We start from the raw sequence: 23,162 nt of genomic DNA, 5'->3' as shown, positions 1-23,162 counted from the left end.
AGCACTTTAGAGCATGTCCCATCCAGAAATGCTCTGTACCACACAGGTGTTCAGTTGATAATGTGATTCCTTAGGAAACATCTTTCACATTACAGGAAGATCTCCCTGGAAGTAATAATAATTAAAATGGTCTATATAACCATTTATTTATGTCTTTCAGATTGATTGAAAGGGAAAATTCCGATGGAGAATTCATCCAAAGAAAACACTCAGCTTTTTTCAAAAAACACAATCCTGCCCATTGACAGGTCTTCTTCAAGATCAGAATCCTCAGCTTCGAAGGAGAAAGGAACAATCTGTGGAGGAATGAAGGTATAGTATAAAAGAGCTGTGGATTGTGGCCTTGGCTCATTTGAAGGGGCTGAGAATTCGTCACTGGGCACATTATTTCCCTGATACTTTTCAGCCAAGCCTTTTCTTCTTACAACCCAACTCAATTACAAAGCATCCAATCCCAATCACAGCATCCATTTAAAGCTCATATTTTCTCCTGTGAACTGTTGTTTACCCCCTCACAGAGCTATAATTCCCAACCAACCTGGGAATTGTAGCTCTGTGAGGGGAATAGGGGTCTCCTAAGAAGTCTCAGCACCCTTAACAAACTACACCTCCCAGAATTCTTTGGAGGAAGTAACGGCTGTCAAAACTGGTACCATAGTTTGTCAATGTATGGTGTGAGAGCGGCCTAAGTCTGTCCCAATAAAAATGGAGCCCAAACTGAAGTTTGCTGCCAGTTTGGTACTGTGGAAGTGAGTTGGGGGAAAGAATTGTTCAGTGCCTGTCAGGTGTTCAGCTTGGCCAACGCAAAACAGCACTTCAGACTTTGGAAATCATCAAGGCATCTCTGAACTTGTGTTATCGTTGGTGCGGGTGAGTCGTATTGCAAGACATGCACACAGCAAACTTGCACACAGAGGTCAACACCTTTTCCCGGCACCAGAGCACAAAGAGACCAAATCATCTCGTCCAAGCCTCGGTGCAGAGTGGCACTTAACTACTTCCCCGGTTTGGAGAATTAAAAGCAAGTTGTGTTCATTAAACTTGCATTATGAGACAAATAAGATCATTCCCCCCTCTGCCTGCTTCAGAGGTAATCCGATTCCTTCACTGAATAAACCTTCAGTTGCCACTGAGCCATTAAGGAAGCAGCTTATTGCCTCCAAAAATAGACAGACAATCATATTAAAGCGCCAGCAATTTCCCCAGGGTTGGTGTTCTCTCTGCGCTGCATATAGGATTGCTGGCTAACCAGAAAAAAGGAGGCTTTTTGTTGTTGTCGTCAATGGATTTCAGCTATTTTAACAGGTCAGGGACATGGAAACTCAGGCCCAGGGGCCAAGCCTCTCTATCTGGCCCTCAGGACTTTCCCTACACCACACCCATTCCCTAGCCACACCCCTGACTGGCCCTGCTCCCAACCCCACTCCACACCAGACCCAGGAGAATCTGGGCTTTATACCCCAGGAAACCAGGGAAATTTGCCACTGGGTCTTAACTCTTGGATCTGCCCCTGTGCCCAGGAATCTCTGCTCCTATGCATCCTTCAGATACCAGACCTTTATTTTAAAAATTCCTGCTGCTGGAAGAATGAGAAAGATTCAGTACCTAATTGTGCATATTAGGGAAGATTACATATGGGAAAATGTTCATATAGTACAATAAATCCACACTAAAATCCTAATGAATTTTCATGGTTATTTTTAAATTGAAGATATTTTGATGCGATCATGTAATTGTTATTTTGTAATTATTTTTGTAATTATTTTTTTGTATTGATTTTAGAGCTGTGAACCACTTAGAATCCTTAATAGCATTTAAGTGGTATATCAATCAATCAATCAATCAATCAATCAATCCAACACTGGTGAAACATTTTTAAAGCGCTGCCTCGTCTGTTTCCTCGTTGCAGATTTTTCTTGCTGCATTATCGTTTGTTTACTTTGCGAAAGCTCTGTCAGGAAGTTACCTGAAAAGTACCATCACCCAAATAGAAAAAAGATTTGATATCCCTTCGTCCCTGGTTGGCCTGATAGATGGCAGCTTTGAAATTGGTATGTGACACACACAGCAAGATTTTGTTGCTATATAGGCAGATGACGAGCTAAGTGTGCCTAAGTTAGTTTCTCCTTGCTTCTTAAAGGGAACCTTTTAATAATAATCCTGGTCAGCTACTTCGGAGCCAAACTTCATAGGCCAAAGATCATCGGAGCCGGTTGCCTGATCATGTCATTCGGAACATTTTTGATAGCCATGCCGCAGTTCTTTATGGGACAGTAAGTACGCCACAATTTGTAGCAAACAAATGTGTAAAGCTTAAACGTTCCTTCTATTTCCAAAGTTCAGGGGTGAGTGCCATTGCTTGTGTAGATAAAATTGCACAATTCATGCTTAGAGAAACTCCAAGGTTTGCAGAACTATGGGCAACTTGGGGGGAAGGGCACGATACAATATGATACGATACGATAATCTTTATTGTCATTGTCCCATACAGAACAGCGAAATTGAAAAAATCTACGGGGAGGGGGAGCCAGAGAACAGTCTGAGAGTGCTGAATGGCCATGTAATGTTGAGTGGCTGTTGGAGGGACCTGCCACCCAGAAAAACAGGTGGAAAAATAAATGGAATAGAGTATTCTTTTAAAAGGGGGCATGTCTGGCTGGCTTGCATTTCATACTGCAGTGTTTTGCAGTCTTTTTATAGGAAGCAATTTATATGAGGGTGACTTAGAATGGAAAATAAGATTCTCTCCCTATGGGATTCCAGTTTTGCCACTTGTGGCACCATGCAGCTCATGTTGACAGCTGTGGAAATTCAGTACAGGGTACAATACGGCGACCAAGACTCAGGCCGGCTCTACCATTAGGCAGAATGAGGTTCACTACTATAGTTCATATACATGAATTATTCATTTCAGTGTAGCCCTTGCCTTCAGTTCAGGTAGCCTTCAACAGGAGCCTGGAATAAGCTTAAATATATACCCCCCCACCGTGTAACAAGTGGTAACTCTGTAAAGAAACTGTTGGTTTTTACACAGCTATAGGTATGAGATATTTTCTTCCTCCTCCAATTCAACTGTCAGCATCTCCCCGTGTCTCCAGGATCAGAACCAGCTGCCTGTCTCAGTCTTGGAAAGAGCTCAGGGGCAAATCCATGCAGGTAAGGATAAAAAAATAATGGCAGCACTGCTCCAAGAAATATAATGTTTTGGTGTGATTTGATGGGAAAGGGTGTGTATATGTTGAAAGTCCCATTAGTTTAATTAGGTATTAGGGGAGAATGATGTCAAAATACAAACGTCGGTCTCTTGGGTTTGTGCGAACAGGGTGTGAAAAGGAAGCTGGAATTTCCATGTGGATTTACGTTTTGCTGGGAAATCTGCTACGTGGAATTGGGGAAACCCCGATCCAGCCTTTGGGGATTGCGTACATTGATGACCACGCCACAGAAGAGAGCGCAGCCTTTTACATTGGTATTTTGTTTTTCAAACCAGGTCGTATTTCTCCCTCTGCCATACCAGATGATTTGTCCATTCTTATTGACCAGGTCTGGGACACGGGTGGCGCTGTGGGTTAAACCACAGAGCTTAGGACTTGCCAATCAGAAGGGCAGCGGTTCGAATCCCAGCGATGGGGTGAGCTCCCGTATCTCAGCTCCTGCTCCTGCCAACCTAGCAGTTCGAAAGCACGTCAAAGTGCAAGTAGATAAATAGGTACCGCTCCAGCGGGAAGGTAAATGGCATTTCCGTGCGCTGCTCTGGTTTGCCAGAAGCGGCTTAGACATGCTGGCCACCTGACCCAGAAGCTGTACGCCAGTTCCCTCGGCCAATAAAGCAAGATGAACGCCGCAACCCCAGAGTCGGCCACAACTGGACCTAATGGTCAGGAGTCCCTTTACCTTTATATTGACCAGGTCAAAGTGTAACTTTTCAGTCTAATATGCCTGTTCTGCTTCCTTTTCTCAGGGTGTGTGCAGACGGTTGCAATAATAGGCCCCATCTTTGGCTTCCTCCTGGGATCCTTATGTGCCACACTGTATGTTGACATCGGCTTTGTAGACATGGGTGAGTCTGAGCAAGGCTGCAATGAGTCTGTTGAACACATCCCAATCTCTGAGGTGGGTTTGGCTGAAAGGCCCTGGGTCGTCCAGCGAGCTTCGTGGCCAAGTGGAGATTTGAACCCTGGTCTCCTCCATCCTAGTCTTCTTCTTCTTTTAATATAAATTTTTATTAGTTTTTTAACATACCATTTTCAACAATAATTAAACATACTTTAACATCTTATTCAATTTTTTTGACTTCCATCAGTCCTGTCTGAAAACTTTCCAATCTAATCTCTTAGTATGCATTTCTTATTTTCCCTATTACATTTCAAACTCATAACCATACCTCTATCTTTTTCTACTTTGTAACACTTCTCATATTTCTCCTTACAAAACTTCTTGTAGTCCTACTAGCGTAATTTTTTTATTACAGTTGCTCTTCAAATAATTCATATACTTCGTCCAATCTTCTGTAAATCTCTGGTCCCGCAGGTTTTGAATCCTTCCTGTCATTTTGTCCAATTCTGCATAGTCCATTAATTTCGTCTGCCGTTCTTCTTTCTTCGGAATTTCTTTTTGCTTACATTTCTGGGCTAACAGTACTCTTGCCACTGTGGTTACATATAAGAACAATTTAACATCTTGCCTATTAATGTCTTGGCCTATAATACCAAGTAAAAATGCTTCTGGTCTTTTTAAGAATATATATTTCAACATCTTTTTCATCTCATTATATATCATTTCCCAGAAATTCTTTACTTTCTTACACCACATATGATAAAATGTTCCTTCTTTTCCTTTACATTTCCAACATTTATTATTTGTCATACATTTTAGCTAATTTCACTGGAGTAATAACCTCCGTCCTAGTCTTGACACTCTGACCACCGAACCATTCCTACTGGTGGCTGATGTCTTCATTTCTTCCTCCCTCCTCAGACAGCATAAGCATAACTCACAAGGACTCCCAATGGGTAGGGGCTTGGTGGCTTGGCTATTTAATAGCCGGGGTGGTCAGCATCCTTGCCGCTATCCCTTTCTGGTTCTTACCGAAACATCTTCCAAGACCAGACACCCGAAAGGATTCCAGCACTTCCTCTGAGCAGTCCAAGTTCATCAACGAAGATAACAGAGAACACCGCATCACCTACCAAGAGCAAGTGAAGTTTATCGAGATGGCTAGAGGTGAGGCCATGTGGCTGGTGAACTGAGTCACATTCAGACTTTATAAAATCTCTTTTTTCAAATCAGCTAGTTTGGTAACAGTCTCTACTAATTACCCTGCCTGGCTTTCCTACCCTTGGGTGATGAACCATCAAATGAGCGCATTGAGGATGTGGCTGAACCACATTGCATTGAACTCAGTGTGTGTTGGAATATTCCGAACCCTGCGAGGTCTTTGAAAACAATTTTGCATTGCATGTTGTTTTCCAGTCACTTTGTCAACAGCAGGCCACCGTTTTGTTTTGCAGATTTCCTGCCGTCACTGAAAAGCCTCTTTGGGAATCCAGTGTATTTTTTATACCTCTGCTCCAGCATCACCCAGTTCAATTCTCTCATTGGTATGGTGACTTACAAAGCAAAATACATTGAGCAGCAGTTTGGGCAATCATCTTCGAAGACCAATTTTGTCATAGGTATGAATGCCGTGCTTTTTCAAAATGATTACCGTATTTTTCTGTGCATAACATGCCCCCATGTATAAGATGCCCCCTATTTTGGGGGACTACAAATTAAGAAAATGAGGGGAGATTGCCCAGAGTTGTTGAGCTTTTTTTAGGGGGGATTGCAGAAAATAGCTCACCCGCATGATCTGCATGGCCACTCGCATGCATCACAATAGCCGCTTACTGTCTGTTCCCTCGCCGGCAGAAGCCGGCAGTTGTCTGCCCAATTGATGCAGCAGCAGCCAATCAACAACAACCCTTGCCGCAGCCACCAATAGCACACCCAATATCCACTGACAATCTCCGGATCGTGGCAGCAGCCAATCACACATCCCCCCATGCACTATCTGTGTATAAGACAAGCCCAAATTTTGAACCTTATTTTTTAGTAAAAAAAACCACCTCGTCTGATACACAGAAAAGTACGGCATGTGAATAGATGCCACTCTGTGCTAGCTTTGCTGAGTGGAAGCTATGTATGGAAACAAAGCCTGCTTTTCGGGTCAGAGTTTTCTTTGGGTATGTCAAAGGCTGCAGAATTGCGAGGCAAACATGGAGTTTCTTATATAGTGCCACTGTATTCTGCTCTGGTCAGACCTCACCTGGAGTACTGTGTCCAGTTCTGGGCACCACAGTTCAAGAAGGACACTGACAAACTGGAACGTGTCCAGAGGAGGGCAACCAAAATGGTCAAAGGCCTGGAAACGATGCCTTATGAGGAACAGCTAAGGGAGCTGGGCATGTTTAGCCTGGAGAAGAGGAGGTTAAGGGGTGATATGATAGCCATGTTCAAATATATAAAAGGATGTCATATAGAGGATGGAGAAAGGTTGTTTTCTGCTGCTCCAGAGAAGCGGACACGGAGCAATGGATCCAAACTACAAGGAAGAAGATTCCACCTAAACATTAGGAAGAACTTCCTGACAGTAAGAGCTGTTCGACAGTGGAATTTGCTGCCAAGGAGTGTGGTGGAGTCTCCTCCTTTGGAGGTCTTTAAGCAGAGGCTTGACAACCATATGTCAGGAGTGCTCTGATGGTGTTTCCTGCTTGGCAGGGGGTTGGACTTGATGGCCCTTGTGGTCTCTTCCAACTCTATGATTCTATGATATACCGAGGGTTGAAGCCCATGCTAGTTCTATTCAAAATGCACCCAACTGAAATTAATATCCCTGATGGACTTGGGTCCATTAATTTCAGTGGATCTGCTTTGAGCAGAACTTAGTTGGATGCAACCCAAGTGTTTTATTTTTGGACCAGCTGCGTTACTCTTTGTTGTTCTCGTTCCTCGAAGATGGAAGTTGGAATTTCTTGGCATGGCACCTATTCAACTAGTATAATCTGCGAATGCTGTTTAGGAGGAGAAAAGGCACTCAGCAGCAATTATTGCCCATAGCACAGTGCCTTCCATTGTATGTCAAGCTTTTCTTAGTGCTAAGCCGCTAGCTATGTGTGAAACAATTTAAGATTATGCAAAGCAGAGGAAGTGCCACTTGAGACAAATAGGCAAAAGGTTTATTGCTGTTACTATAGGACAACAGTCACTGATCCGGTGCCCTCCAGACTTTTTGGACTGTTGACCATGCTGGCTGGGGCTGATGGGAGTTACAGTTCAAAACATCCTGTGGGGACGAGGTTGGCAGAGACTGCTATAGCATAATAATGCAAGACACCCAGACAGGTCCCGATATGTTGTCTTTGGGCAGTAGGGAGATGAGAGGGGGTGGGGGTGGAGAAAAAATGGTCCACCTCAGATATTTCCACATTCAGCAACTATAAAAGTATATTAAAACTAGAGGGGGTTTCCCAGTGCTATCAAAACATATTGTGATTTTTAAATGGACAGTGCACCGTATTTTTCGCTCCATAAGACGCACCTGACCTTAAGACACACCTAGTTTTTAGAGGGGGGATGCAAGAAAAAAATTATTTTTAAAGGGAGCGCTGAGCAGAGCCAGTATGCATCCCAGACTCTGCTCCGCGCTCCCTTTCACGAGCCGCGTGGAGTGTGTGTGCGGCGCTTGTAGGCTGACGGGCTGCCCTTCTCCCTCCTTGGGGGGAAAGCCCCCAAGAGCCGCACACATGCTCCACGCGGCTTGTGAATGAGCGTGCGGCTCTTGGGGGCTTTTCCAGGAGGTGGGGGAAGGGACTGAGGGGCTGCCCTCTGTCCCGTCCTCCACCTCCCGCAAAAGCCCCCAATAGCCACACACCCTTTAAAGAGCGCGTGACTCTTGTGGGCTTTTCCCCGAGGAGGGAGAAGGGACTGACGTGGCCATGCTCTCAGGGGTTTTCCCCGCCTTCCTCCCGCCTGCATTCGCTCCATAAAACGCACACACATTTCCCCTTCCTTTTAGGAGAGAAAAAGTGTGTCTTATGGAGCGAAAAATACAGTAATTTATAAGCTTGGACCCATCGTGCCAAAGAAAGGTGTGAAGTCAGACCAAAGTCACCATATTGAATCAAAATGGCACCTGGCATCCAAACTTCAATTATCCTCTAGTGCAGGCACGTCCAACTTCCAAGAGACTGCGATCTACTCCCACTTTTAAAAAACTGGCAGTAATCTACCCATCAAAGTTGTTGAGCTTTTTTTGGGGGGCGGGGGAAGGATTGTCCTTTTGGACACCCCTGCTCTAGTGGATATCAGGGTTAATTCAAAACAGGGGTGAGCAACATAAGACCTGGCAGGAGTGCCAGCTTGGCCCTGTAACTGTAGGTGCCTGGAGCCATGGCCCTAGCTCTTAAATTTTTGGGTGCCTTAATGCAAGAGCCCCCAGAGGCCCAGGGAGTTGGCCCCTATGAGGTCCAGGGACCAACTCCAGCCCTCCCAGCTTCTCTATTTGACCCTGAGAACTTCCCCCCGGCCACATTTCTTACTTGCTGTGTTTCATATCCTCCCTGAAGAATTCTTCTTGGCTGGAATGTGTCTTAACTCTGATATTGCTTGTTGCTTGCCTGGGTAGAGACAAGAGAAGGGCCTCTGAGTGTGTGCAGGAACTCGACTATTGCATAAAGGCAAAACTGACATGATTTGCTCCACGAGCGTTTCCCTCTGGGTCCAATTCAGAAGGTATGGAATACCAAAATCATGTACAAGTGCAATACGGAATGTGTCTCAAAGCCAAAGTTCCATCCAAATGACCATTCATTCAAGAGAATTGAATGATTTTTACACAGCTGAGGCACTGCTACTGCAATTTGGGTGATTGAGGGCAACAGTACAACACTCCCGGGGATGTGAATAGGTTTTTTCCCCCAGTCTGTGGATTATCCTTTAGCAAGAAGTACACTTGTAGGAAATCAGCCCTGAGTGCTCACTGGAAGGACAGATCCTGAAGCTGAGGCTCCAATACTTTGGCCACCTCATGAGAAGAGAAGACTCCCTGGAAAAGACCCTGATGTTGGGAAAGATGGAGGGCATAAGGAGAAGGGGACGACAGAGGACGAGATGGTTGGACAGTGTTCTCGAAGCTAGCAGCATGAATTTGACCAAACTGTGGGAGGCAGTGGAAGACAGGAGTGCCTGGCGTGCTCTGGTCCATGGGGTCACGAAGAGTCGGACACAACTAAACAACAACAACACTTGTAGAGATTCTTTGCTCTTGATTGAATGAATAACACTCATACACTTGTACCTGATTTTGATATTGCATGCATTATGTAAAGACTATATTTAACGAAACGGACACTTGGTGGAATGTAAATGTCTTATTTTTACATTTTGCCTTTGGGAAATTCTATATAATTACATACAGAATTATGTGAGCCGTGTTTCTGTATTTCTCTATATTCCTTTGTGTTGCGTTCCTATGGAAGGAGCAATAACTGGTACTGGCTGCTTTTTAAAAAATTTATTGGGCTACCAGAATTTTTCAGGGGAATTATGTAGGTTGCTAAAAACGAGACCACACCGTATTGATTTTCCTCTTTGTTTGAGGGGCTGTAGGTCTCATCAATATCCCTGCTGTGGCTTTGGGGATATTCTCCGGAGGGCTGATCATGAAGAAATTCAGGCTGAACGTTTTGGGGGCGGCCAAGTTGTCCCTGGGATCCTCTTTCTTTGGCTACCTCCTCCTGCTGCTGCTCTTTGCCATTGGCTGCAAGAATGTTGATGTGGCAGGCCTGACCGTCTCCTACAAAGGGTATGTTCAACTGGCCTGGGGCTGGGCTGGGGAGTGGCTTTGGTGAAATGCTGTTCGAAATGGACTTGCAAGAGCACCTTCTTCTTATACAGTGGTACCTCTGGTTGCGAATGGGATCCATTCCGGAGGCCCATTCGCAACATGAAAAGAGTGCAACCCACAGTGGTGCGTCTGCGCATGCGCAGGTTGTGATTTGCCGCTTCTGTGCATGCGCGAGCGGCGAAACCCGGAAGTAACCCTTTCTGGTACTTCCGGGTCGCCGCAGGACGTAACCTGAAAGAACGTAACATGAGGCGGACGTAACATGAGTTATGAGTGTACTTGTGTGGACTAACTTGGCCTCTTTGATCTAGGGAACTCACAGCTTTCCAAGTGCCTCATCATTTTCAATCTGCAGTGGCAAGAACTTGTTTTTCATTAGTGTAGATTAGGCAAGTGCCTTCATTGTTGTGTTTTTGATGTCTGCAAAAAACGGTTCAGGTTAGCTTACTAATGCATGTGCTTTCATTACATACAAGTGTTTTTTTAAAAAAAATCTGTGGATTTAATCTATATTTATTATTTTCTTGCTATTTTTAATGAATGTTTTGTAACTGCTTAGAGACAGGGTTTTGCTTTTTTGCTTTTTTCTGATTCGGTGGTATATAAATTTTAGTAAACAATTAAAAAAAAAGCTTTGAAAATATACTGCAGCTAATGTGCTGCTTTTCACTGCTACTGAAGTTTCCTTCAGGAACTGCAGCACACAGAGTCAACATGTGTGTGATCTGCTAGTTGTGTTCTCAGCCATGTGAATTTTTCAGACAGTCTTAGTACCAGCACCCTGCATTTAGAGCACTCTTGCGCCACTTTAAGGGGAAACACATCATGCTCCTTCTGGGGTAGCTCGTCCACCTTTGGTCCCCATCCTGCACTCAACTGAGCCCTCACCTGTGGCTCCTAGAAGCTGTCAGCATGCAGCAACACAGGAAGGGCTTCAACTGGGCAGCTAATCAAGTGAGGGTAGCTAATAGATATTAAACTCTTGATGAGTTAGGGCAGGCATCCCCAAACTCGGTCCTCCAGATGTTTTATAATAATAATAATAATTTTTTATTTATACCCCACCCTTCCCGGTTCAAAAACTGGGCTCAGGGCAGCTAACAACAAATTTAAAACACTTAAAAACACTTAATTATAAAAGCAGCATAAAATATAGTATAAAATAAAATTCAAAAATTAAAAATCAATTAGATAATCCCCAGGGTTATAGTTTTTTGGGGGGACTACAATTTCCATCATCCCTTACCACTGGTCCTGTTAGCTGGGGATGATGGGAGTTGTAGTCCCAAAACATGTGGAGGGCTGAGTTTGGAGGTGCCTGAGTTTGGGGCTTCCCATGCATGCATGACAGATTGAGTGGATGAGACCAATAGTGGGTCCAACATTTAAGACAGTGGTTTCTGCATATCCTGCAGAGGGAAATGAGGGGCAGATGAGGCTTGTCAACCTGGAAGTGTAGCCCATCTAGGAGAAAGAAAACTCTAATCCTCAACCTCCTTCGCCTTATCTAAAGAGTAAATTCTGCACAAATCTGGAGTGGAGTCCCTAAGACGTTTGGATGGCGCCTTGTACGCCTCCTTCTGGCAACTCCTGCAGCCAAGCTGGTGCCAAACGTCTTGCTCTGCTTCCTTTGCATCACATCAGTGAGGTCGAGAGAGGGGGTCTTGTCATATGGGCAGCCCAAGACTTCCATACACACTGCCAAGGCTTGCACCTCAGGAAGGTCACTTTAGTGCTGCTAATGCAGCAATTTGATTTCACCCTCAGAGGCTCACTCCATTGCCTATCGAGACAGACAGATGCCAACAATTGTTGTTGTTTAGTCGTTTAATCATGTCCGACATTTTGTGACCCCATGGACAAGAGCACGCCAGGCACTCCTGTCTTCCACTGCCTCCCGCAGTTTGGTCAAACTCATGCTGGTAGCTTCGAGAACACTGTCCACTATCTTGTCCTCTGTCGTCCCCTTCTCCTTGTGCCCTCCAACTTTCCCAACATCAGGGTCTTTTCCAGGGAGTCTTCTCTTCTCATGAGGTGGTCAAAGTATTGGAGCCTCAGCTTCACGATCTGTCCTTCCAGTGAGCACTCAGGGCTGATTTCCTTCAGAATGGATAGATTTGATCTTCTTGCAGTCCATGGGACTCTCAAGAGTCTCCTCCAGCACCATAATTCAAGAGCATCAATTCTTTGGCGATCAGCCTTCTTTATGGTCCAGCTCTCACTTCCATACATCACTACTGGGAAAACCATATTGTCAGGGGTTTAGGAGCAGAGGCACGGGCAAGGGAGGAAACAGAGAGCGAAGGGGAGGAGGCAGAAGAAAAGATGAGTGATGACGACGACCCGAGATCTCCTAGTCTTTCCAGTGAATCAGAGGATTCACAGAAAGGAGCACCAGTGGCCAGGGCAAGGGGGGAGTCTAGGGGGGCACCCCAGGAAGATAGAGCCAGAGGGGACTCAGAGGGGAGCAGCTGGAAATCGGGACCAGCGTCACCGCCAGGGAGCAGGGAAGAGGAAGGGAGCCAGGGGGGAAGCGCTGGCAGCTCACCACAGGAGGGAGGGCATGAGTCAGGAGTGGCCACACCTCCATCGGGGAGCGAAGAAACGGTTAAGAGGAAAGTGGAAGGTTGGGCGCGCGCGCCAAGTTCAAATGCAGAGGAAGGCGGCGCAGTAAGCAGCCCCGAAAGGGAGCCAGGTCCTAAAGCCCGGCGCAAGGAGGCAGGAGGGTCCGGGTCAGCGTCAGAAGAATCCCGGAAGGAAGAAACCCCGGGGGGTAGAGGGACCCAGAGGAGGACAGTCAGGCGGAAAAGGTGGAGCAAGGCTAGGATATTAAGTTGGTGCACACGGGGCGGAGACTCAGACGGAGCTTCGCCGATCTAGCTACTAGACGTAGAGTTGCGCGCAGCAGCGTGAGAATGGAAACTGTAATTCAATAAAGACTTTTACTTAATGATCGCTGGCTAGCGTGATCCTCTGTGAGCTAGGATCTTCAAGCAGCTCTGACAGTAAGCTCCGTCTCCCGATTGTGGGCATCTACAGCCTCGAGGAGGGGAGAGAAACAGGTGCCTACTAGCGAGCTCACGAACGGCAGACGACATGACGGCTGAGCAGCAGATAGAGGAACTCAGAAAAGCAGTGGCACAACTGAATGCCGAGGCTCTCGCATCCAGGAAGAGAGAGGAGGAGGCAGCTGCCGCCTGCAGGGATCTCCAGGTCAGGTTAGACGTGCTGACAAAGCAGACACCCCGGCAGGAGGGAATTGGGTTGGCGAGACGGACAGGCGGGCTGGTCTCTCACTTCGATGGGAACCTGCAACAGTATCCCAACTTTAGAGCCGACGTACTGTGCGCACTGCAACTGCTGCATAAAGACTTTAGAGATGAGCAAGAGAGAGTGGGATTCATCATGTCCCATTTGCATGGGGATGCTAAAGCATGGCTACGCAATTTATGGAGAGATAAGGATCCGGCGCTCCAGAATGCAGATGCCTTTATTAAAGCGATGGATGGGTGTTTTTTATCAAGTATTGACGTGGATCTTGCACGGAAGGAGGTGCATGGGCTGAGACAAGGGAGGGCCAGCGTCAGGCAGTATCATGCCCGCTTTTTCGCCTTGGTCAGTGCCCTGGAATGGGACAGAGATTCGGCTCCTGTAAGAGACCTCTTTTGGGAGGGGCTGCACAACTCGATTAAAGATGAGATCGCGAGGGGGGAGAGACCCCGAACCACCCAGGAGGTCGTTCAGAGGGCACTGGCAGTGGGGGTGAGGCTGGAAGAACGTCCGTGGAGCAGGGACGAAGGGCGTGGAGGGCGCGAACCAGCCAGGGGCCCCTCCTTCCTTCCCAGAGAAGCAGCGCGGGCGCAATCCACGCCTCCGCCAGGAGGAGGAGCCGAACCTATGGAGGTTGGAGGTGCAAGGGCTCAGTCAGCAACCAGAGCCCTAGCACCGGCAGCAGTGAAAGCGAAGCCTCCTAGAGGGAACAGGAAGTGTTACGTCTGTGAGGAGCCAGGGCATATGGCAAAAGAGTGTCCCCAGAGGCTCCACAAGCTTACTGCAGCCTCGGCAATGGTGACTGCAGCAACGCAGCAAGGAGGACCACAGCAGGGAAACGACGCAGTCTGGCTGGAGGAAGAGGCCCTGGGGCCCAGCCAGACGTGTTAGTGACGCAGTCCCCAGAGGTTTTACAGCCCGTGAACCCCCTCCCGCCCAAACCAGTGGTGAGGCTCACCGCATCTCTCCAGCTGCCCAATGGAATCACCATTGACGTGCCCATCACAGTTGACTCGGGCAGCAACGCGGACTTTATAGGGCAGGACTTTGTCGACAAGCACGCTATACAGTTGCTGCCGGCCACACTGCCCCTGCAGGTTGTCACGGTGGATGGCAGGGAGTTGCTAGGGGGGCAAGTGGTGAAGCAGACGCCGCCCATGGCGATGCGACTTGGAAATCACAAAGAAATCATCAGCTTCAATGTCACTCAACTATCGGATACGCCCATTGTATTGGGAATGAGTTGGCTGGACAAGCACAGCCCAACGCTGGCTTGGTACCAGAGGCAGCTGATCTTCGGCTCTTCCTTTTGTGCTGAACACTGCATCGTGCCCCGGCAGGAAGGAGAGGAAGAAGAGTCACAGCTGCTGCTAGGCACGCTGCAAGCGATTCCCCACAAGTACGCAGAATTTTTGGAAGTTTTCTGCGAGAAGGAGGCGGACAGGCTGCCCCCTCACAGACCATATGACTGCAAGATTGACCTGCTGCCGGGGGTGGCGCTGCCTAAGGGGAAACTGTATTCCATGTCAGAGGACGAGCTGCAGGAACTCAAACAGTTCATAGATCATAATTTGGAGCGCGGTTTCATCCGAGAGTCCAAGGCAGCGGGGGGCAGTCCAGTATTCTTTGTTAAAAAGCGAGACACGCCCCAAAAAAGACTGGTCGTGGACTATCGCATTTTAAACAATGGGACCAAGCCGTCGGACTTCCCCATGCCCCGAATCGACGACCTCCTGGCGAAGGTGCGGAAGGGAAAAGTGTTCACCAAGTTAGACCTGCGAGGGGCGTACAACCTCATTCGTATGCGGGAGGGAGATGAGTGGAAGACGGCCATGTTCACGCCACTGGGTACCTACGAATACAGAGTTATGCCCTTTGGATTGCAAAATGGCTCCCACGTTTTTCAAGCTTTCATGCATCACGTGTTGGCGGGACTTCTCTACAAGACGTGCGTCTGTTTCTTAGATGACATCCTGATCTTTTCGGAATCGCAGCAGGAGCATGACAGACACGTCAAGGAAGTGCTGACCAGACTAAAGCAACATAGGCTCTAGGCCAAGCTGGAGAAGTGCCAATTTGACGTGACGGAGGTGGATTTTCTGGGCTACAAGTTGTCTGACAAGGGGCTCGCCATGGACAGCGCCAAGGTTCGCGCGGTATTGGATTGGAAGAGTCCACGCAACCGGAAGGAGGTCCAGAGGTTTGTCGGCTTTGCGAACTTCTATCGCAAGTTTATCAAGGGCTTCGCTATGCAGACAGCGGCCATCACAGACACGCTTAGCTCCAAGAAAAAGAAGTTCGTTTGGACAGAGGAGGCGGAGCAGTCCTTTCAGGCACTCAAGCGTCTCTTCGCGTCGGAAGAGCAGCTGCTTCACGTCAACCCCAGCAGGCCGATGAGGGTGGAGACAGACGCCTCGGACAGAGCCGTGGGGGCGGTCCTGCTGCAAAAGGACCAGCAGGGGGTGTGGCGACCGGCAGCGTTTTACTCCAGGAAGCTCAGCAAGTCCGAGCAGAACTACACCATCTGGGACAGGGAGTTGCTGGCCATTCATGCAGCGTTCAAAGCGTGGAGGCACTTCCTGATCGGCGCCAAGCACACGGTGCAGGTTTGCACGGACCACAAGAATCTGGAGCACTGGCGCACGGCACAGTTCCTAAACCAGAGGCAGATACGTTGTGCTGAGTTTTTTGCGAACTTCGACTTCCGTATAGAGTATGTCCCGGGGGACACTAACATCATGGCGGACGCCCTCTCCCGTAAGCCACAGTATCTGGAGGACGCAACGCCAGCGGCCGCCATGCACATCTTCGCACCAACAGTATGGGCGTGCGCCGCGGCCACCGTGGACCTGGAGGCGGTGCGACGGGCGTTGCAGGATGACTCCTTCGCGCAAGCAAAGATGGCAGAGGTGCAAAGGGGCACGGCTGCGGCCGACGGTTTCCAGCTACGAGATGGATTGCTCATCCGTAAAGGGGCCATCTACGTGCCGGGAGACGACCTTCGCGCCAAGGTACTGCAGCAGCTGCACGACACGCCCACGGCCGGGCACTTTGGCAAGGAGAAGACGGTGGAATTAGTAGCCAGGGATTTCTGGTGGCCTGGAATGAGAGGGGAGGTCGCAGACTACGTGGCGAGGTGTGACACCTGCCAGAGGGCCAAACCAGTGCACAAACCGCCGGCCGGACTGTTGGAACCGCTGCAAACTCCGGTCGAACCATGGGAGAGGGTGGCCCTGGACTTTGTCACGGATCTGCCCAGCTCGAGGGGCAAGACGGCAGTGCTGGTGGTGGTGGATTTGTTTTCCAAGATGGCACATTTCATTCCGTGTGCTAAGGTGGCCACGGCGGAGCAAACCGCCAAACTGTTCATAGACCACGTGTTCAAGGTTCACGGTCTGCCACGGTCTATTCTGTCCGACCGGGGGCGGCAGTTCATCTCGAATTTCTGGCAGAAGCTGATGGGCTTCCTGAACGTCAAGATCAACCTGGCGTCGGCGAGACACCCGCAGACCAACGGGCAAGCGGAGCAGGTCAATGCCATCATGCAGCAGTACCTGAGATGTTATGCAAATCAACAGCCTGCGACGTGGGTGGATTACCTGCCGCTTGCCGAGTTCGCCTACAACAACACGAAGCACGTGTCCACGGGGGTCACGCCGTTCTTCGCCAACAACGGGAGGCACCCCAGAACCTTCCCGGGACTGGAAAGAATGGGGGAGGGGGAGCCGCAGACAGCAGATGCGTTCGCGTCGGAGCTGCAGGAAGTCCACGATCAGCTGAGGCGCCACCTGGAGCTGGCCAAGCACGCATACAAGGTACAAGCGGACAAGCACAGAAGGGTTGGCGAAGAGCTCCACGTGGGAGACTGGGTCTGGTTAGCAGCCCACGCAGTGCCGGCCAGGTCGTTGGCCAAGAAGAAACTAGGGCATAAACAACTGGGGCCCTACCAAGTCGAAGAGCAGGTCAACCCGGTAGCTTTCAGACTGGCACTTCCGGAGGGTTCCAGAATGCATCCGGTATTCCACAGATCGGTGCTCACTCCCTACAAGGCACCGCACAGGTTCCAGGAACCCGGAACGGCGCCGAGTCCGGTCAGAGACAGAACAGGGCACGCGGGAGTGGCACAGAAGGAGCGCATCAACGAAGTCACGGAGATTTTGGACTCCAGATGGGGGGAAGAGGGGGTAGAATACTTTCTCGCCAAGGAGGGCACCCCGGCCAGTGCGAACAGCTGGGTGCCGGGCTACGCCTTGGACGAACCTCTCCTCAAAGACGAGTTTCATGCCCTCTTCCCCCATAGACCTATGCCAGCAGACTTTTTCGACGACTGGCTTTTCACGCCCACGCTTTCGGCCAGCACTTTCCGGGGGTTCGACTCGGACGAGGACCCGACACAAGACGTCCGTTCCCCGGAGGGGTCACCCTCGGGATCTGCATCAGAACCCTCGTATTGGTGGGACGATAGACCAGAGGAGCAGTTCCGCAGAAGGTGGCTGGAAGGCCCAGGACGAGCAACGCCGCCAGGAGGAAGTGAGGGAGAGACGGACATGGACGTTTTCGGGGACGACCCTGGTTTCGAGCACGGCGGCACAGAGATGGAAGCGGAGGTGACCGTTGTCGACGAGAGCAGGGAGGAATACCCGCGAGACTTCAGATGGAGGCCCGCCACGGGAAGCGACCGATATCCGACGTTCGTCCCTTTGCAACAGCAGCCCCCAGCTCTAGCACCGGAAGGAGGGGAGGGGGGAATGGGGGGCTTCGAGGGGGGGATGGATGTCAGGGGTTTAGGAGCAGAGGCACGGGCAAGGGAGGAAACAGAGAGTGAAGGGGAGGAGGCAGAAGAAAAGATGAGTGATGACGACGACCCGAGATCTCCTAGTCTTTCCAGTGAATCAGAGGATTCACAGAAAGGAGCACCAGTGGCCAGGGCAAGGGGGGAGTCTAGGGGGGCACCCCAGGAAGATAGAGCCAGAGGGGACTCAGAGGGGAGCAGCTGGAAATCGGGACCAGCGTCACCGCCAGGGAGCAGGGAAGAGGAAGGGAGCCAGGGGGGAAGCGCTGGCAGCTCACCACAGGAGGGAGGGCATGAGTCAGGAGTGGCCACACCTCCATCGGGGAGCGAAGAAACGGTTAAGAGGAAAGTGGAAGGTTGGGCGCGCGCGCCAAGTTCAAATGCAGAGGAAGGCGGCGCAGTAAGCAGCCCCGAAAGGGAGCCAGGTCCTAAAGCCCGGCGCAAGGAGGCAGGAGGGTCCGGGTCAGCGTCAGAAGAATCCCGGAAGGAAGAAACCCCGGGGGGTAGAGGGACCCAGAGGAGGACAGTCAGGCGGAAAAGGTGGAGCAAGGCTAGGATATTAAGTTGGTGCACACGGGGCGGAGACTCAGACGGAGCTTCGCCGATCTAGCTACTAGACGTAGAGTTGCGCGCAGCAGCGTGAGAATGGAAACTGTAATTCAATAAAGACTTTTACTTAATGATCGCTAGCTAGCGTGATCCTCTGTGAGCTAGGATCTTCAAGCAGCTCTGACACATATCTTTAACTATACGGACCTTTATTGACAAGGTGATGTCTCTGCTTTTTAAAAAAGGCACTGCTTCCCTCAAAGTATTCTGGGAGCTGTCGTTTGTTAAGGGTGCTGCCAAGAGCTACAAGGAAACCCCTATTCCCCTCACAGAGCTACAATTCCCCAAGTTCCCTGGGAAGAAGGGTTGATTGTTAAATCACTCTGGGAATTGTGACTCTGTGAGGGAAATAGGGGCCTCCGCACAATTCTCCGCACTCTCAGCAAACTACAATTCCCTGGATTGTTTCGGGGAAGGTATAACTCTTTAAAGTGGTATTTCATTGCTTTAAATGTACAGAGCAGAAGGGGCTTTAGTCAGATGGTAAATAGCTTTTCAACAGATGCCCCCCCCCCATACACACATTATATAAGCCCTCTAAAATTCTGACTCTGGAATCAGTATCCCGAAAGGAAAAACGATTTCCTCAGTCAACCCCTGGTCTCATAAACACAGCCTCTGGAGTACTGGAAATGTTAGCATCTTTAACTTCAGAGAGCTTGATGACAGCGCCTGGAACAGTAAACATGGAAAAGCTTTTCTCAGATAAAAGCATGTCATGTCCTTGAAAGCAGGCTTGTTGAGCATGTTCGACATTAGAGGCGGGGGACAAGGAAACAGAGCTTCAATCAATATCCAGTCCAAAGGTTGTGGTAATCACTGTTGGCAGTGACCCCATCAAAAGAGACTAATATAGAGTGTCACATGGCTTTGCAGAGCTGCTATTGGCCTTTCTTCGATGAAGCACTATTTCTGGAGTATTTTCTGATAACCTCTGCAACCTAGTCCTAGTCATTCATAGACCTGTGCACCTAGAGCCAGGCGTAAGGAAACTTTTTGACTAGATAAAGACCGGTTCCCACCCCACAGACGAACACAGGTGGGCTGTGAAACCCACTTGTCAATTGTGCAATGCCATTATGACATCATATACTGTAAAAATCCCTCACATGGATTTGGCGCTGCCTAGTGGACAACTGGGAACCGCAGTACAAGGGGCAGAATTCCCAAGGCACTGATTGTTAAAGCAGTTTTGGGAATTGTATTCCTGTGAGGGGAATTTATTGTTGTTGTTTAGTCGTTTAGTTGTGTCTGACTCTTCGTGACTCCATGGACCAGAGCACGCCAGGCACTCCTGTCTTCCACTGCCTTCCGCAGTTTGGTCAAACTCATGTTAGTAGCTTCAAGAACACCGTCCAACCATCTCGTCCTCTGTCGTCCCCTTCTCCTTGTGCCCTCCATCTTTCCCAACATCAGGGTCTAATCCAGGGAGTCTTCTCTTCTCATGAGGTGGCCAAAGTATTGGAGCCTCAGCTTCAGGATCTGTCCTTCCAGTGAGCACACAGGGCTGATTTCCTTCAGAATGAAGAGGTTTGATCTTCTTGCAGTTCATGGGACTCTCAAGAGTCTCCTCCAGCACCAGAATTCAAAAGCATCAATTCTTCGGCGATCAGCCTTCTTGATGGTCCAGCTCTCACTTCCATACATCACTACTGGGAAAACCATAGCTTTAACTTTACAGACCTTTGTTGGCAAGGTGATGTCTAGGAGCCTCCAAACAACTCTCAGAACCCTTAACAAACTACACCTCCCAGAATTCTTTGGGGTAAGCCAAGACTGTTTAAAGTGGTATCACCACAATTTAAATGTTTGGTGTGAATGGGGCCGTCGATGAAATTATGGGCACCTAGCACATCATTGTTTTCTTTTAGAAAACAGATGGAAGACATGCTTTTTTCCATCAGGCTTTTGGATGTGGAGAACGTCATGGAATTTTATGAATAGTTTGCTGCTGTTGTTACGTGTTGTATTGAAAAGTTTGCTTTTCGGTTCTTGTGTTGTACAGTTAGAATGTGGTTTTGTGTTGCAAACTGCCCCACAGCCTTTTGGTGAAGGACTATAGCTGCGTCTGTTTTGGATGCAGAAGTTCAAGTTCAATCTATGACATCTCCAGGTAGCACTGGGAAAGATAACACTGAAGAGACACTGCCAGCCAGTGTTGACAGTACTGATCTAGATTGGCCAATGGCCTGACTCCATATGAGACACCTTCCTCTGTATATTAATCAGTTACATTTCCATTGATCAGGCTGGCTGGGGATAATGGTTACTGGAGTCTGCAATGTTGCCCACTTTTTTAAAAAATAATTTTTATTTTGCTTTAAACAAATACAGATAAATATAAACAACCAAGATTACAAAAGAAAAATCCTTTATAATAATAATGGAAAAGGCTAAAAAAACTACAAAAAATATCAAAGTACATGGCATAGAACATAAGCCATTATGGGAAAGAAAAAGGAAAGGAGAAGGAGAAGGAAGGAAGAAGAAAAAGAGGGAAAGAAAAAAAGGGGGGAATGATCCAAAACACAAGAAGGCTCATCTATTGTACGTCAAGGTCACAACAGATCATTATTCTTATCAATTCTCTCTATCTGCATTCCATAGAATCCCTCATCTTGGTTTCAGAGAACATTTCCCTATGCGGTAGCATTCTAAACATAACCAGGTCTTTATTGATGAACCCTTATCCCCTAGATAATTATTTAAACATTCCCATTCTTCTTTCACCATCTTTTTAGGTTTATCTCTTATTGCATCGGTCAGTTACGCGAGCTCCAAGCACTTGGACAATTTGACTACCCATTCATCTTTGTGGTTGCCCACTTATTTCTGTGACATAAGTGGAAATTCAGTGACTATTGGGTTGTATCCAATGGAGTATTAGTGGCAAGGAGAATTCTCCCCTCCTCCCTCCCTACACAGACACAGCTTGCTAAGTGGGGCATAGCTGCTATGCTAGCTTTTTGGCTGGTGAGTCCCTGTTGCTTACCAGGAGGGAGGCTGTGGGGAGGTCAGCGCGGTGCAAAAGCACCCGGAGGACTGTGGGACTGGCTCCTCTAGTGCGTTTGCACTGTGCTGACCTCTTTGCTGTCTTCCTCCTCTCCTTTCTGGAGAGCCCAAAGGTTTGCATAGTGGCTGCACCCCAGCTGCAGAGCTGCTTCTGTCCCCACAGCAGCCTCTGAAAAGCCTCTCCTAATTATTTTCCCCTCTCCTTTCTCCAGCCACAAACAGGTGGAACGAACTCTGTTTTCAGAGTGCAACTCGGGCTGCATCTGCTCCAAGAATGAATGGGATCCCATATGCGGGGAAAACGGAATCACCTACATCTCGGCTTGCCTTGCCGGTTGCAAAACATCTAATGGAAGTGGGAAAGACATGGTAAGTGGCTTCTTTCTGACTGGTCCTTCCCCTACTTTGATAAGTAAAGGACCAATTCACGTGTTTTTGCAATGTCCTATACTCACGAAGTTTTGGGAGAAAACGGTGAATTGTATAAATATGACTGCACCAAAAAAAAGCTAAAATTTTTGGAGGATAATTTTTTTTTTTAACTACATACCTGCTATATCGAATTTGACAACTGGACAATGTCAATGGATTCTCTGTGACCTTACTGTGGTCAAAAGGGCGATGTTGCTGCATTGGAAAAATAAAAGTGTATGGCTCCAATTTATTCAGTGGATTGTAGGCATGACTATACTTGCCACCTATGAGTGGATTTCTTATAGACGTAGACTTTCCATGGACAAGTATAATAATAATAATTATAATACATTTTTATTTATATCCCACCCTCCCCAGCTGAGGCCAGGCTCAGAGGGTCTAACAACAGTAAAATAATTGTTGTTGTTTAGTCGTTTAGTCGTGTCCGACTCTTCGTGACCCCATGGACCAGAGCACGCCAGGCACTCCTGTCTTCCACTGCCTCCCGCAGTTTGGTCAGACTCATGTTTGTAGCTTCGAGAACACTATCCAACCATCTCGTCCTCTGTCGTCCCCTTCTCCTTGTGCCCTCCATCTTTCCCAACATCAGGGTCTTTTCCAGGGAGTCTTCTCTTCTCATGAGGTGGCCAAAGTATTGGAGCCTCAGCTTCACAATCTGTCCTTCCAGTGAGCACTCAGGGCTGATTTCCTTAAGAATGGAGAAGTTTGATCTTCTTGCAGTCCATGGGACTCTCAAGAGTCTCCTCCAGCACCATAATTCAAAAGCATCTATTCTTCGGCGATCAGCCTTTTTGGTGGTCCAGCTCTCACTTCCATACATCACTACTGGGAAACCATGGCTTTAACTACATGGACCTTTGTTGGCAAGGTGACAGCTTTTTAAGACACTGTCTAGGTTTACCATTGCCTTTCTCCCAAGGAGCAGGCATCTTTTAATTTCGTGGCTCAACATTCTAAAATCAGTTCATTATAAAATCAGTTCAAATCAGATTAATGGCAACCATTGGGCTAGAGTTCTGTGAGGATTGCCAAAGGAGGGGGTCAGGCTGTGCCCTGGCCAAAGGCCTGGTGGAACAGCTCTGTCTTGCAGGCCCTACGGAAAGATATCAAGTCCCACAGGGCCCTAGTCTCTTGTGACAGAGCGTTTCCACCAGATTG

The 23,162-nt window shown here is 48.4% G+C and overlaps 1 protein-coding gene across 2 annotated transcripts in view; it reads left to right on the top strand.

Annotated features, from left to right (window-relative positions):
• Nucleotides 1–23,162, top strand: part of SLCO1C1 (solute carrier organic anion transporter family member 1C1) — a 35,950-nt gene that overhangs the window by 2,850 nt on the left and 9,938 nt on the right. The window contains exons 2-11 of one of the 2 annotated variants that reach the window (XM_083461173.1): nt 161–312; nt 1,910–2,051; nt 2,141–2,273; nt 3,080–3,156; nt 3,323–3,469; nt 3,962–4,060; nt 4,978–5,223; nt 5,511–5,675; nt 9,649–9,844; nt 21,782–21,938. In XM_083461173.1, the coding sequence (XP_083317299.1) occupies nt 184–312; nt 1,910–2,051; nt 2,141–2,273; nt 3,080–3,156; nt 3,323–3,469; nt 3,962–4,060; nt 4,978–5,223; nt 5,511–5,675; nt 9,649–9,844; nt 21,782–21,938 (1,491 nt within the window). In that variant the 5' untranslated portion in view covers nt 161–183. Of the gene's footprint in view, nt 1–160; nt 313–1,909; nt 2,052–2,140; nt 2,274–3,034; nt 3,157–3,322; nt 3,470–3,961; nt 4,061–4,977; nt 5,224–5,510; nt 5,676–9,648; nt 9,845–21,781; nt 21,939–23,162 lie in introns of both variants that reach the window. The other variant, XM_083461172.1, reaches the window with a different exon arrangement.

The sequence above is a fragment of the Podarcis liolepis genome (genome assembly GCF_965112155.1).
Source record: "Podarcis liolepis genome assembly, chromosome: 10".
NCBI lineage: Eukaryota > Metazoa > Chordata > Lepidosauria > Squamata > Lacertidae > Podarcis > Podarcis liolepis.
The sequence above is the reverse complement of the archived record's forward strand: the minus strand, read 5'-3'. Positions and strand labels throughout refer to the sequence as shown.